The sequence below is a fragment of the Lepisosteus platostomus genome, chromosome 14, assembly GCF_059453375.1.
Source record: "Lepisosteus platostomus isolate fLepPlt1 chromosome 14, fLepPlt1.hap1, whole genome shotgun sequence".
NCBI classification, from domain to species: Eukaryota; Metazoa; Chordata; class Actinopteri; order Semionotiformes; family Lepisosteidae; genus Lepisosteus; species Lepisosteus platostomus.
The window spans coordinates 40,206,582-40,221,851 of NC_142624.1; the positions used below are offsets into that span (position 1 = coordinate 40,206,582).

At 34.9% G+C, this 15,270-nt stretch overlaps 1 protein-coding gene across 2 annotated transcripts in view; it reads right to left on the reverse strand.

The window, feature by feature from the left end:
• The window catches only part of arhgap15 (Rho GTPase activating protein 15), a 193,125-nt gene that overhangs the window by 146,285 nt on the left and 31,570 nt on the right, over nt 1-15,270 (reverse strand). For both annotated transcript variants that reach the window (XM_088606279.1, XM_088606280.1), the window contains exon 6: nt 7,789-7,878. In XM_088606279.1, coding sequence (XP_088462405.1) covers nt 7,789-7,878 — 90 coding nt within the window. The remainder of the gene's footprint in view (nt 1-7,788; nt 7,879-15,270) is intronic.

Here is a 15,270-nt window from a genome sequence, read left to right on the forward strand (position 1 = left end):
AAACAATACCAAAACAAAACTTAATTGATATTAACATATTCTAAATCAGCTTTACACTTATGATGCCGATATTGTTGCTGACAGATTTTATTTAAAAAAAAGAATAATCCATGTGTTAGAACTGGAACATGTCCCAATAACTTTCCCACATAAAATCATTAGGACATTCTCATCCCACACTATGAAAACACAATGAGAACAGAAATACTTTAATTTCTCAGTGCACAATGGTCATCTTTCATAGTAAAAATGAAAGTAAAAAAGAATTCAATACAACAGTTCAGGTCACTTAGGCAAAACAGCCATTTTATAAATTTAGTTGCAAATTTAACCCATTTTCTTTTTGAATTTCCTTTTTAGATTAATTTTAAAATACACTATTTTGCACTACTATATTTTATGAGTCCCAACTACAGTATGGGTTAATTTTTATACTTTTGGAAATGCTTAATTTAATTTACATTACATGATAGCTAATGGAGTTCAAGATGGCCTTCGGGGCACATCAACGGTTCTAGTAATGGAAACCTTGTCTAAAAGGTTTTAACTTTTAATGCTAGTTTAAATTAAATGTAACATAAATGACACTCTTAATATGGTTTTTCTAGCTCTGAATATTTTATGCTTTGACACAGAACATTATCATATTGGCTTGAAAAGGCAGTTCTGCTTATTCTGTCTACACGATAATTTAAACTGTGAAATAATTGCAACAAATACACCTTTAAGCTAAAATTTAGATTTTGGGCTTTGTAAAAAAAAATACTGTTTTTTTATTTCTACTGAATTCATACTGTATTTCTAACCTTTCTACTGCATTTATAATGTATTGTTAAAGGCAATAAAAAGTAGAAATAGTTTTGCTGATACGATAAGGGTTAATTGTTTTGTTCATAAGAGTAGCTTTTATGAGTCTGAACTACATACAGTATATTTAAAGAAGTGAGAAGAAGACAATACATGTGAATTGATCACACCCTCTTTTCTTGGAAATGTGCTGGAGATGTTTGAAACACAGGCCCATCTCTGAGGGGCTGAATCACAATGATTCACAAGAATTCTCATCAGATTTTTTCTTATCATTCCAGCCTGTCTGTTGGTTCCCATGAATTAAAAATGGAAAATATACAGGTTTTTCTTCTTACTATGACTGTAGATAACATTCTTGCAGCTCTCGGTGAAAAGCCTGCTCATCAGCTCCCACTCACATCCTAAAGTAAACCTTTCTGTCCTGCTTTCTCCACCCCAACAGTTGTTTTTTCCAATCTTGGGAATTCACTTCAGTTAAAGTGTTTGACAGAGTTTTCCTGCTTTTATACCACTTAGAAGGTGCACATTTCTCAAACATTAATAACATTCCACCGAGGAAATTCCCATGAGCTACATCTCATTAAAACCTCAGCAATGGCACAGGAAAATAAACCATTTTCAAAAATTGACCTTAAATGTTCATTCCCTCAAAAAAAGTCATTCTCTCTAAAAGCAGTAAGAGATATTTAAAATGACCTAAAAATACATTTTTAAACAAATCAGAACACTAAAATGCTATTGAAGAGATGAACACCAGATGGCAGCACTGTGACTTGTTTCACAGCATGTAATCAGAGGCCTTTTTAAGCTTTCATCACAATGTAAGTCTTAGTTTGTAATGTACTGTTTAGTCTATAAACCACATCCAAACCAGATCTTTAGTTTTGTAAGCATTTTTTCATGGTATCTGTATTCCACTTAATTATGCCCTCAGAGAAAGGGAATTGCACAGATATACAAAAACAAATATTTTATAATAGTATATGTCTGCAACACACAGACGTCTGCAACATTTGTACAGTATTAATTAATGAAAAATAAAGTGTGAAAATAACAAGAAATCCCATGATTTACTATGTTTAGCCCCGTTCCCACTGGTGAATAACACAAAGCATTCCTTATACTGTACATTACCTCCTAGCTTGGGTAATATTTAGAAACTTGTTCAGTTAAAAGCATAAATAGTTCTGCTTCTGGAAACTGGAAATCTAGATCACATGATGCTTTTTATATGCGATGTGGATATGTACAAACAGAACGTTGTCATGGAAACTAAAATATATACTTTTTTCATTCCTGTTACAGGTCTTTCAATAAATCCGACTTTCTTAAATAAAAACTATTATGAATTCTGCAAAAAAAAGTGTGGTGGTAAACTTGTGTCTCCTTCAGATGTATTCAAAATGTTCCTCTGAAAATAAAACAAATCTAGAACTCAGTGAAACTAAATAAACTATAAAACTATTAACTACTCTCACTAATTACAGAAATTTAAGAAATACAGTACACTCAAAACTTAACAGGCAGTCTTCTAGTATAGAAAACACTGATGTTTTTTAACATAATTGTAATAGGATTATTAATCATTGGAAGATAAATCCAACTTAAAGAACAAGGAAATACATAATAATTATCATATACACACTACTGTATGTTTAGTGATGTAATACAGTATGTATAACTCATAACACAGATATAATATAAACTAAAGAAATAAATATTCAGATTCTATTTTAATGATCAAATGGTATTTATTCATGTTTTTATCATGTTTTAAATGTTTTCTTGCATTTTGTTCATCTGAGTATTTTATTTTAAAGATAAATTGTAACAGTTAAACTAAGTAAAACAGTTTTTTGTACATACTGTAACATTACTTACATAATTTTAAGTAAATATGGTACAAAAGATAATTTTTGGAGTATTAAAATGTATAGGAATTAAGGAATAGAAAAGGACAGTTATATATACTGTATAGTATAATATCCTCAGTACAGAATGAATGAACCAATGAAACAATGGAAAAAAAGGATAAACAACAAACTGAAATCATGTATACAAATTAGCCTAACTAATCATACCTATAGTATACATTTACAATGCAATAAGCACATTTCATCCCAACACAAGTAAAATAAAATTATGGTACTGTACATTCACTTCCAGATTGATGCTTTTAATTTAGGACACCTTAAATAATATGCAGTATATATAAATATAATAATATCCTACATTTATCCCATCACAAGTTCCCATTATATTCTAAAAAGGTTTTAATAAATTATTTTATTTTAGGTTGTATGAGAACTTTGTTAAAAGCTGTTATAAAATTTATCCTTATAACAATTATTTTTTTAATCCTTAAAAAAATCCAGGAAATTTGGATTTCTTTTTCCAAATTATTCATTAAGAAAGTTTTGGACATGTCTGAAAATACACACTAGCAAAGAAAGTCAAAACTTAAAAATTCAAAGGCATGACATTTTATAATGAAAGCATGAGACATTGATCAAAAACAAAAATTAAAAATATAAATCTTCTTAGGCCCATCGATCCATCATCTGTAAGAGCTTTGCCCTTCAGTAGCTGGCCAGCACTTTAAGAGGTATGTCTCTTAAAATACAAATTGCTTCTGTGCTCACAAAATATGTGGTATTAGTAAGAACTTTTACACTAATTTTAATCCTACCATTGACTGACAATGTTGTCAGACCCCAGGATGGGTTTATATAGTTATTACACGCATTTCTCTGTCCATGGAACTTTGGATTATTTAAGATTATGTTGTAATCCCTTTAATCCTCATTGCGTTAAGATTTCAGTCAAAATACTGAACAGTAAAACACCACTCAACAGCAATGAAGTCTTAAGCATGTTATGAGATCTGGAAGCTCCCTTAATATTCATAGTTTCCTTTTTTTATTCTAGGAAAAAGCCAGCATTGCGGATGAGCAGAGCAACAGTTTGAACTGTTACAGAGTACTTTTAGAAAACAGAATCTCATTCCCCCAACTGTTCTTTCTTCATATTTACAGATACAGTATAAGACTCCGAAATACAATATACTTGTACTTAACATTGTAAAAGCACCTTTATGTTCTCCAAGAGCCAAAAATATAACCCTGGACAGAAAAAAAAACTGTAAAAGACATTTATGGGGAAAAAAAAAATTCACACTTCAGAATCCCAAAGATGTTTGACCCTGATTTGTCTTTAAAAGAGCATTCTTACAACATTTCAATGCAATCTGTTTTTCAACATGCTCAGTTAAAGACTAACTATAGCTAAAATATTGTTACTGTACTTGCCTTCATTTTATCAAGATTAGATTCCTGCAAAACCTCCTGAAACCGGGCTTCAGCATGCTCAGACTTTTACAGATCATGGGCTATTTAATCTGCAGCAACACATTACTCCTGAATCACTCTGAATCCCTTTTAAATTCAGTGCATTTTAGGTTTTCCTGCTGAAAACATATACAGTATTTATATATTTATATACTGTACCATGCATAGTACTGTATATGCAGTTCAATATTATACAGGTCTAGTCCTCTCATCCTGTGACCTGTGGATTCAGACATGTCTTTTCCACAAACCATAGAAGACATTAAAGTGCCAGGCCTGTAGTGCTCACTAAAAAAAGCCAATGGAGGCATTACGTTTCAATTGTTATATCTCTTTTTAGTTGTGTGTGTTAAGTGAGTGCTGCTATACAGTGCTGTCTCTTGAAAAGCAATCATAAATACAGTATAAGTGTTTTATCGTTACATATTGCTCTTTGGTCTGTAACCTGGGTTAATTTTGTATTGAAGTGTAATTGCCTCCTGTATTTGTTTTAATCTTTCTGGTTACAATTCTCCTGATGTGTCGGTGGATTCTTGGTTTTTACTGTTTCACTCATAGTCTGCTTTCTGCTTTCTCTAGAACTGGTGTGACATCAACCCTTAAAGTCAAATGTTGATTCTTGCTCCAGCCTACACTTCTTTTTCACTGTGCTTTGCTTTCCACAGTCATTTCAAGCAGATGTGTTGATTTTCTCCTGAGATTAGCTAGATAAGTACTGTACCTAAACTGATTGCTTTTGTATTGCAAGATCAGATTTTTGATAGAATAGTTTTAAACCAACGAACATAAAATAAATTCAGTTTAATGCCTATATAAACTGACAGAGAGGACCTTTGGCTCTTGCACATTCTTGCTAAGCCTCCCTTTTTATCTTTTTTATCATCTTATTAACTACAGGAGCTAAACCAGCTACTGCTGGTCTCCCTCTTACTGCAGCATTTTAGCAATGAAACTATTCTGTACTGTATCCTGTATTAATTCAGCGCTTTTATTAAGCATTGCAGCCAATCAGATAAATGCACTTACAGTCATATCTCTCTTTTTAAAAAGAAACAGGAAAAGGGACAACATTTGTAAGACAAGGTAGGAATGGCCACCCTTAACATACAGTACTTATAATCAAACGCATTTCTGAAATGAAGCAGATACTGTAGGATTGATAGTTAGGGAGCCTGAAGAGAAGGTAAGGTCAAAAGCAAAACAGCATTGTAATTTTGATCACACAAAGAAAAAGGGCATATACAACTGTACAGCCTGCGCAAGAAAATAGTTGCACTAGGAATGGTTACCAGTGCTTGCCATATTTCCCATGATGATGTTATTAAAACACTGGAGTTTCCTCTGGAGCTCTCACTAAGGACACAGTGTGTGTAAGTAGGTTAGTGTTTGCTTTTAGGACTCCTGACCTCCTGACCTTGGCATTGTTCCTAGGAGTAAAACCCTACAGCGGGCAGAACCCTCTCCTCGTGCACGTCGGCATGGCCTTTAGGATACAACTAGTGGTCAAAGAGCAGAAGCAGCCTAGAGAAACTTTCAAAACCTAACAGACTCAAAATGGCCCACCATGTGTACTGACATGACGTGCTTTCTTTCTTTCTTTCTTTCTTTTTTTTTAAAACTGTCCTGGTGCTTATTCATTCCCGACAATTACAGCAAACTTTCTCTCTCAGATACTGTATGTTCGACATTTCCTGTAAAGAGGTGTGGGTTCCTCGTGATACTGGCCTAACAAGTGTACCGTATGTCTACCTTCTTACTGTAGGTGCCGTTTTACTTATGCAGGCTTGTGTAATAATATGTTCTTAAAAAAACATATACTACATATATAAGATATCTTAACTTATCAATTTATTTAATTACATTCTAAAAGTGTTCCTCCGAGGAGCACCTGAAACATATACAGTACAGTGCACTCACACACTAAACGCTAACTTGTATTGGACTGACTTTGTTGTTTAGCATCTGTCTACTGTGTGCCTAATGTACTGTATATGATACAAATTACACTTTTTAATAACTTTCAAGTTACCCAAGATGAATGCAAAACATCAAACACCCACAACAGCTACATCATTTTTGTTGTTAGTGTGAAATATCAACACAAAATAATGTCCATTAATCTACTTCAAATTAAAAGTACTGTATAATAACTAGTATATATATAGTAGTTCACGTGGGTAGCTGCATCAGCATGCGTAGGCTGCAAAGGAACAAGTAATAGGTTTATTCCACGCTGAAAAAAAGAAGAAAGAAAACACAGGTGTGAAGAAGGCTCCACGGCCGAAACGTTGTGTTTTCTTTCTTCTTTTTTTCAACATGGAATAAACCTATTACTTGTTCCTATACTGTATATATAGTACTTCAACCAGAACCTACATGTTATACTATGTTATACTGTAACTATACTTCATTGCGATTTGTTTCAATGCACTTATTGCAACTGAAGTGGCATAAGAGTACGACAGAATTATAGTGCTACAACACAAACATCAGTGGAAATGAAAAAAACTGTCTTGCCATTAATAGTCTAAAAAAAAAGGGTCCAAGATTTTGAAAGATTGACTTTTGTTAATTATAAGGGTCTGTGACATCCCTCTTAAACAAAATATACACTTTTCCTTTGGCACTTGAAATCAGTGTTTCCACATCTCTGGCTGGAGCCGTGAGGCCTGACCTGCTGTAAACCTGATCTGCAGTAGAAATAAACAGGAAGACCACTCCACTTGGGCACAGGCCATTTTTCAGCATGCAGCAAGAAACGATATTCATTAAAGCTGGCCCGGTTTTAAAATGAATTCTGTAACAAAAAAACAATATTGGACATGCCAGTGTCACACAACCAGATGCGGTGGGTTGATTCCTGTTTAAGTGTTAGGCTTTTGGGGGTTTGAGTTTCAACAAAACCAGATCATTTGAAGAGAAGAAACAATTTCTTCTCTAACAGAAATTATAGTTTACTATTAAATCAATGAAGTGCCCTCAAAACAGTTGAATAAATGTCATGAAGATTAACTTAGACAGGAATTACATTGTTACCTACTGTATGTGTGCATGTTCAAATGTATACATGTTGATCAAATTGAATCTGAATTACTTCACTAATCAATAAGGGGATATCTCTGACGTAAGCAGAGATACACATGTTGATAAATATACATCTATTGCCGGGGAGATAGCTTTGCATGGAGGTTAGAACCATTGCCTTGTAACTCTTCGCCCCAGGGATCAACATCAGACAGGAGGACACTTCAGTGTGGAGTATGATAACTCCACAATGCTAGGTCTCCCTGTGGCTGCTTGGCTTTTCTGTGTTCCTCACACTTCAGAAAATCATGCTGGACAGGCTAACTGGTGTCACTGTGTGCTTGTGTGTGCTTGCCTAGTTGTGTGTGTGTACCTTACAAAAGTACTTGTTTCTCATGCAGACTGCAGCCCAACTTTGTACCCTGTACTTTATCAATGGACTGTAGGCTTCGAGTTGCCAGGACACTCGCCAGGAATAAATAACGTTTTCAAAGTGGATGGATAGGAGCAGGCACCAAAGTTTTCCCAGAAAACTCACAGACATGAAATCCGTTGGAATTGGCTTATACTGTACATGTAGAAAATGTAAGCATTCACTGCCCCCTACCAGAAAGACGTTCTTTCGACTGGACTTGTCTGCTGCCCATTCAATCCTCGCTCCGTAGAGGTCAACACTTTCCGGTTTGCATCCTGGTTTCTGACAGAAGGAACAAACTCAGTGACTTTAATAACTTACGTGTGAGTAAAAAAGGAGCAGAAATTAGATTAGACTGTCACAAATATTAACAAACACATAGTGTGAAAAATAATTATCTTCCCAAGTTTATAAAAAAAACACAGGAAAAATGAGCACCGTGTACATTCTCTAGTGTTTTAACTAATAAGGGAAAAACTCCAGAAAAAAAAATCCTAGTTTGCCTTCTTGATTTCTTTGCATGTTATTAAGGTAAAATTAATTTGGAATTTGAACATAGTTTCTTAATTATGTCGACTGCATATTAATTTTCCCTGAAATGAAAGTTTCCTGAGTTTTACTCAAATAACATATTAGAGTGTGAAATCTGCACTGGGAAGCAAATAATTTCATTCAGCAAACAATAAAGCCCTGTTCTGAAATCGTTTTTTAACTAAAAAGGAATTACAGAAGATTCCATTACTGCTTATTTTCAGGCTTTTCTTCTGGGGTTACTGCAATGCAAATTATGATTACAGGACACAGTTTAAAATTCAGGAAACAAAACCGCTCAGGTGTCTTTCTGTTCCGTTGTTTACCCTATTTTGTCTTCATTTCTATTAAATCCAAATACCAGGAAATATTGGTCAGATAAACATCGACCAAGACTTTTCCCTGAATAATTAATGCCAATCATAGGATATAAGGGCACAATACAAATGGACAAACAGTTATTTTCAATCATTTGCTTTCAAGCAATCAGTATTTCCCATCCCGTCTTCAGAAACACTCAAACAACTAACGGATGGTTAAGTTATAGAAACAAATATTCTATCTTAATATTTTCAATGAAATTATTGCTGTTGCTTTACAATCATGAAGTACAGAGTCCACAGCCAGGCTGAGAACAGACTCTGGCGCAGACTCGCCTTTCTGTCTGACTGCTAGAAAAACGAGCAAGTCTGCATAAAGAAAGTGGCCTTGCACAAATTCAGTTCAGGGATGGGTGGCAGGATATAGGGTAAAGGGGAAAAAATAGGAACAAAGCCCAACCATCCCTCATTCCTTCTGCTTCACTTGTGGGTTGAAACATATTTATCTTTTTAAAAACAGACAAATAAATGAGAAATAAAATACACTGGGCTTTTTACAATAGGGCAGTAAGTGAAATCAACATGCACATATGCCATCAATGAACAAAGTGGGTATGGTCCTTCTGCACAAAGGGACCAACTCTTTGAAGGTAAATCTCCAGTTAAGTGTACAATCCAACAAATTCCAGAGAAATCACTAGGAATGTGGTTTCACAAAACACAGACAACCATACGTTCCAAAACCACAAGCATGCTAGAAATCACAAACCCTTGTTGACAGAGAGGATTTTGATAGATAAAGTGATAATTATTTAAATTGCCAAATTTGAAAGGACTGCTTTAAACATGTGTTACATGAGAAACCTACTGAAACTGGTCATATGTTCTGCATTTCATGGAAGCTTCTTAAGGTATTTCAAACCCACTAATCAATATCACTACCAATGTAAATGAATCAAAAGAACAAATCCTCAGCAAATTCCACAATGTTTAAATCAAAAACATTCTATACTTTATATAATTCTAAATTTAATTCACTTAGGACTACATGCTGTTGAAAAGCAATGACCTTTCTTTTGAAGATTTATAATCACACTTGAATACTCAGAACTGCTTGGAGGCTCAGAGAAATATTTTACATTTAAATAAACACCAAAAGAAAAGGTTGTGAAATCTGCTTCTTTTTCAACATAAATAATTTTTTTCCATATAAACTCTGTATACATACAGTACAAAAAAGCTCAGCTGTTTCTTGTCTATGTTAATTTAGCATTCAGCATTTATGGAAACACTGTATTTTACTGTTTTTTTACTCAAACAATAAACACAATCTACCCTTAGTCAAGGTAAAAGTGACTATGAGAGTGATCTACTGTTTTTTTGGTCAAGTAAAACCAAGTCTAGCGGTTATGTTAATCATCGCATTTTCAGCATTTTGCAAGTATATCTATGGCTAAGCCTTTGGAATGTGTTAAAGAAGCAGACCATATAGAGGTTAGGATCTCCACAAGTCTGCTCTAGACATACAGATAAAATGCTTTTTCTGTACAAAAATGATAAACCAATAAAACAGAATTTCGTATTCTGTCTTAACAATGGCAGCAGAGACTAACAGTAAATTAGACAGTCAAAATTTGACATTAGCAAAAACCCATGTTCATCTACAGTATACTGTAAGTACTATAATGTTGTGAAAGTTATGTTTTTGATTGTACTTCACATGTAGAGTAATGGCAATGTAACTATAAAAAAACTGGGATTCCATGACTCACATTTATAAACTTGACAAGTATAACAGTTCCTAAAGAAAATATACTGCTGTCTAATTAATATTAGATTAAGGTTATAAACAGTTTAAATAAACTTACAAATTGATTTATAATAGTAAGACTTTGTTATGTACACTACCTGGTGTCCTAAGTTTCGTGGGAAGAATGCTGGTTTTGTTTATTTTAACATAAACAGTCCTATTTTTTTTTGCTCAGTCCTTAAGCAATTTACATTTCACCCAGATTCTCCATAAATCTCAACTGAATCTGCAGTGTGTTTTTCTTTAACCTAGTTTGTGAGGCCTTTATTTGATAGAGTCTTATCAACTGGAATTTTGTTCATATTAATTGAAATGCTGTGCCTGTCTTTCTAACTCTTTGTGCACATGTGTATGCAAAGCCTATACACATTATCGGCATCATGGTAGGGTGCAGCATGATAGTGGATCTTTTCCTACTGCATTCTCCAGTCACTTTGGAAACAACAATTGCAAAAGAATACCTTAAATACTGTAGTACATGGATAATTAGCCAGCTGTTTAAACCTTAATTAAGTATTATACAGTAGATGGAATGAGACACCTTCTGCAAATATCCATGAGGTCAGTTTTTGGTGTGCCTTTCAGGCTACAGTCTGAATGGGGCGGAGAACAATTTACAGTAAGTAGACTAGCTGTTTGGGATTGTATTGCTGCCTCAGTTTTTTCCCAGACTCCATCTACTGCACTACAACAGCCCTCGACACCCTGGGACCCCATAAAGTGTCTCAATCTACTGTATGGTACCTTTCTCCTCAGTCTCACCATACATGCTGGAGCTCAATTGTCTGGGGTGGTGTCCTAAATGTTTGGTCATGAAGTGCATGTGATATTATTATTTCTAGTGGCTGAAAACATTATTCTCCTTTTCTTAATTTTACTGAAAACTTTCTATCGATTTGTGAACCTTTAATGCCAAATAGCTATAAAATAACTACTTTGGCAGCTACAGCAGCAACTAAGAAGGACAGTTATAGGGCCATAAGCAATGAATGTTTTCACTTCTTCCACGATGGGGGGGGAGGTTGTTTCTTTATCTTGGGTTTTTGGACCATCATAAGAAGCTTATGAGGGACCACTACATTTTCAACTGTTGGAGCATTGACTGATGCTCCCTCTTCTGTGCTCATGAGGAAGAGAATGTTTTCTAAATGAGCATGCCGCCACAGACCTCAGTCTGACACTCTGTTCATGGTCCTTGGTCCCCATAATGAACAAGGTTTAAGTGAATTTAAACATGTGCCATTTAGATCTCTTGTTCATGAAAGATCAATATGGAATTGCTTTGATAATTTTGTCAAGCTTCATTGGCAGCAGCTCAAGCTCATCGATGCAGCCCACCCCACCCTGACCCCCACTCCACACACACACACCACCACCCTGCTTTCAGAAGAGCTGGGCAGATTAAAATGTTTCACTTCAATTTAGGTACAGTAGACCTGTGCATATCTTGATTGCTTTTTCAGACTCTGAACTCAAATCTGTCATTGTACAGCACAGTTATTTTACTGCACAATTTAATAAAAAAGATGTAAATGAGTTCATTCATATTATATTAAATTTGAACTTTTCCACCAAGTTATTTCCATGCTGCTACCTCATGTGTTCTTTTTTTATCGTTTAGGATACCTACAGTAGTAGAATGTATTATTAAAGTAGGAGCTTTCTGATGCCTTATTATTCCTCTGACTGAAGTCTAAAAAAAGCTATTTAACTAGAATGAATGAAATGCAAAATTTTAAAATGCTCTTATAAAGCGAGATTTCCTATTTATAAAGTTCTTTCAACATCGATCCAATAGCTAGACATTGCTATAGATTGTTTAAACATTTGAGTTCTTTAAAGGTGCATTGGAACTTTCTTTACTGTTAAAGAAAAAAGTATTGTGCATTAAATTACTAGTACTGTATATTGCACTGTTGGTCTATCTTCTGTCTCCCAATCATATCGAATAAAGTATTTACTGTATTATTAAGCTATTGTGGATGTGAGTTTTTGAGACCCACTATGACACCTTGAATGAAGACAACTATCAGAGCATCTCCATTACTTCAAACTGTCCAGCCTGCTTAACAAGGCATTTTCCTCTTACATTGGAAGTGACATAAGTGGCTGTGGTCAATTTAAATGAATCATCCACACAAGATTTTAGAGCTTATTAGATTTTTTTCAGTCTCTGGTTAGCTGCTTTAGAGTGACTTACAAAAATATATCTTACATTAAAAAAACATTACTGTAATGTGCTTCCTACTCTCATTGTCCTTCTTGATTTCACATGATTTACATGAAAATGCAATAAAAAATCTCATATAGCTCTCAAGAAATTTCACTTACAAACACCAATTAAAGACTAAGGGATGAACCTTTTGAAAATCAAGCTGTAAATGTCCAGTATTGATTGGTGGTTTAGTGTTGAACATTGACATTCTCTCATTTTACAAGAAAAGGAAATCAGTTACACACTTATTATGTCTGTTTATTCTGGCAAACATCACATATATGTGCCAGGAATACAGACTTCGCAAACACTAAGGTTTATTTTCTCTCTTTCTGGAAGCCAGCAGTTCTCTGTAATGGATCTCTGTTTCAATGGAGCTTTTAACAGTAAATGTATCAGGACCCAATATTGCCCCCCCCCACCGTTTCACAACTCATAGTTCCCATAACACATCCAGCTAAACCTTTCAGGATATTCATGCACTTGGCAAGTCAACCTCTGCCTGATTTTATGCAGGAAAGCACGACTTTGCCAGAGTCAAACTGGTTGTAAATGTTATACACAGTATGTGAGTTTTTTTTAGCTATCTTTCCAGCAAGCATATATTCTGTGATAGGTGACAACATTTCCCCTGAAACCACAGTGGCAAGAACTATAAAAGATTTTCCTCCATTGTCCGATCCGAGAGAAGTTATTGATTGTGATGCCAGCTTGGAGTGCACCTTCCCAGCCGCCTGTCACACAGATGCAGCCTGGCAGGTCTGACCCACCCCTGACAGCTCCACGCAGCAGGGAGGTTGAGGGGGAAGGACTGTCAGACTCTGCCCCATTCTAATGACAATGTCACAGAGGACAGCTTCGAGGCTTGCTTTTCTTGCTTCTCTGCCTGCAGAGGTGAGCTTTTTTGTGTTTTCGCTACAAGGTGAGCTCTGCTGCCTCACTAGGTTATTTTCTATTTGAGTATCTCCAGGTCTGTCACAATCATTTTTTCTGCACATACCCCCAGGATCAGGATGAACAATTTTACTCGCAGCTTTACATCAGTGTCTTGTTTTTACAGAAGCATTTAGGGAAGATTTCGTTCTAAACAGCATTTTTAAAAAAAGTATTACCAGGAGCGGTTTACCACATACAGGTAATGATTTTGTTCAGGCCTTTGAGGTACAGATACAGTATACAGTAATTCTGTTATTTGGCTAAATTGGTTACAATGATGCTACAGCAAATACTATTAATTTGACAATTTTGCAATATGTACTCTACCAGCTGTAGTTTCATCAAAACCAGAATATTACTTCTGAATAGGAAATAATAGTTAACTGAGGGGTCAAGGAAAACAGTAAATATACTGCATGTCAAGTTATACTGCTCTGCTAATGAATGACATATAACTCTTAAACCTGAAACATAGGGTTATAGACAATAAACACTGAATCTTTAATCATTCATCTCTCTCGGAAATTACAAAATCCAACACAGTTTGATAAAATCTGGCATGTCTAAGTCTACTGCACATTGCTAATTTCTCACATAAAATCAGTTTCCGGCCTTCTCTGTTCCTGGGAATGTTCCCATGGCCTAGCCCCATGGGCACTGCCTTCTCTTGTCTGATTGCTGGCTTGCTATGGGCATTCTCCTAAGGTCCCTCAGTGAGGGTCTAAGGTGCATAAGAATGTTTTTTCCAACTGGATTCTGTTGTGGTTTTATAGTATGTGTATTTCGGACACAGACACAAAGTAAGGCTTGCATATTTTTTATGCATCACTGAGAATACTGTTGTTACAGAAATATCAATGAACTGTAGTATAATGAAACTCTTTCATATAAAGATATATATCTTAAGTATAAAGATTTTTCACATAGCTTATTTATACATAGCATTTGTAGTAATTTTTAATTAGTTTAGTTCTTTAGTTTAGAGTTTTTTTATTATTTGTTGTGTGACATTTATATTAAGTCACACTAAAAACATCCGTGGTCCGATTTCCAATTGCCTCTTGTAGCACTAAAAATAACACTGTAGTGCATGTCTGATCGTCCCCGATCAACCTCATTGATCATCCACTCAAACCCAATACAGAGGCTATGTCTCCATAACAAGATACAAAAAAAATCAATTGATCAATTATTTAAGCAAATAAAGCAGCAGGAAGAGCCCACTGGAAGGATCTGGATGTGATTCCAGTTCAAGGAGATGTATGGGCAAGCCATCTAGAGGCAGGACATACTGTAGACCTGACCCAGCTCAGGCTTGTCTGATCGTTAGTGACGGTGAGAGGAAGGCAAAGTGTTTGAACAGAAACCTGCACAGGACTACTTCAACAACAAAGTCAAGTGTTCAAGTCGGCCTTGCATATTTATAATTGTTTTCATTGTGTGGAGAGGATTTTTTTTTTCTTTGAAACATTTCTCTTAGCAATAAATTCTTAATGTTACTTATGCTAATATTATCTAACTTGTTTCTAATATGAAACATTTCCTTCTGTTTCAGATACATGTGTAATTTATTTTTAATTATCGTTTAATCTATTCCCTTCAATAACCAGTAGGTAACTTTTTATACTTCTCTACAATCTGTATATACTTTATACTGGCTTCACATATTCATTACCAACAAAAACAGTAAATAATAAAGCTGTGTAAAATAAACAGTACCATCCAAGAAAATCATATTTTAAAAAGCACAGCCCAAAATAACACAGGACTGTAACAAATTTACTAAATGACTGTAGGGCATACTTAATAAAACAGCAAAATAACTGTATCAGTGGTGTCATTGGCATATTTCTGAGGATCGG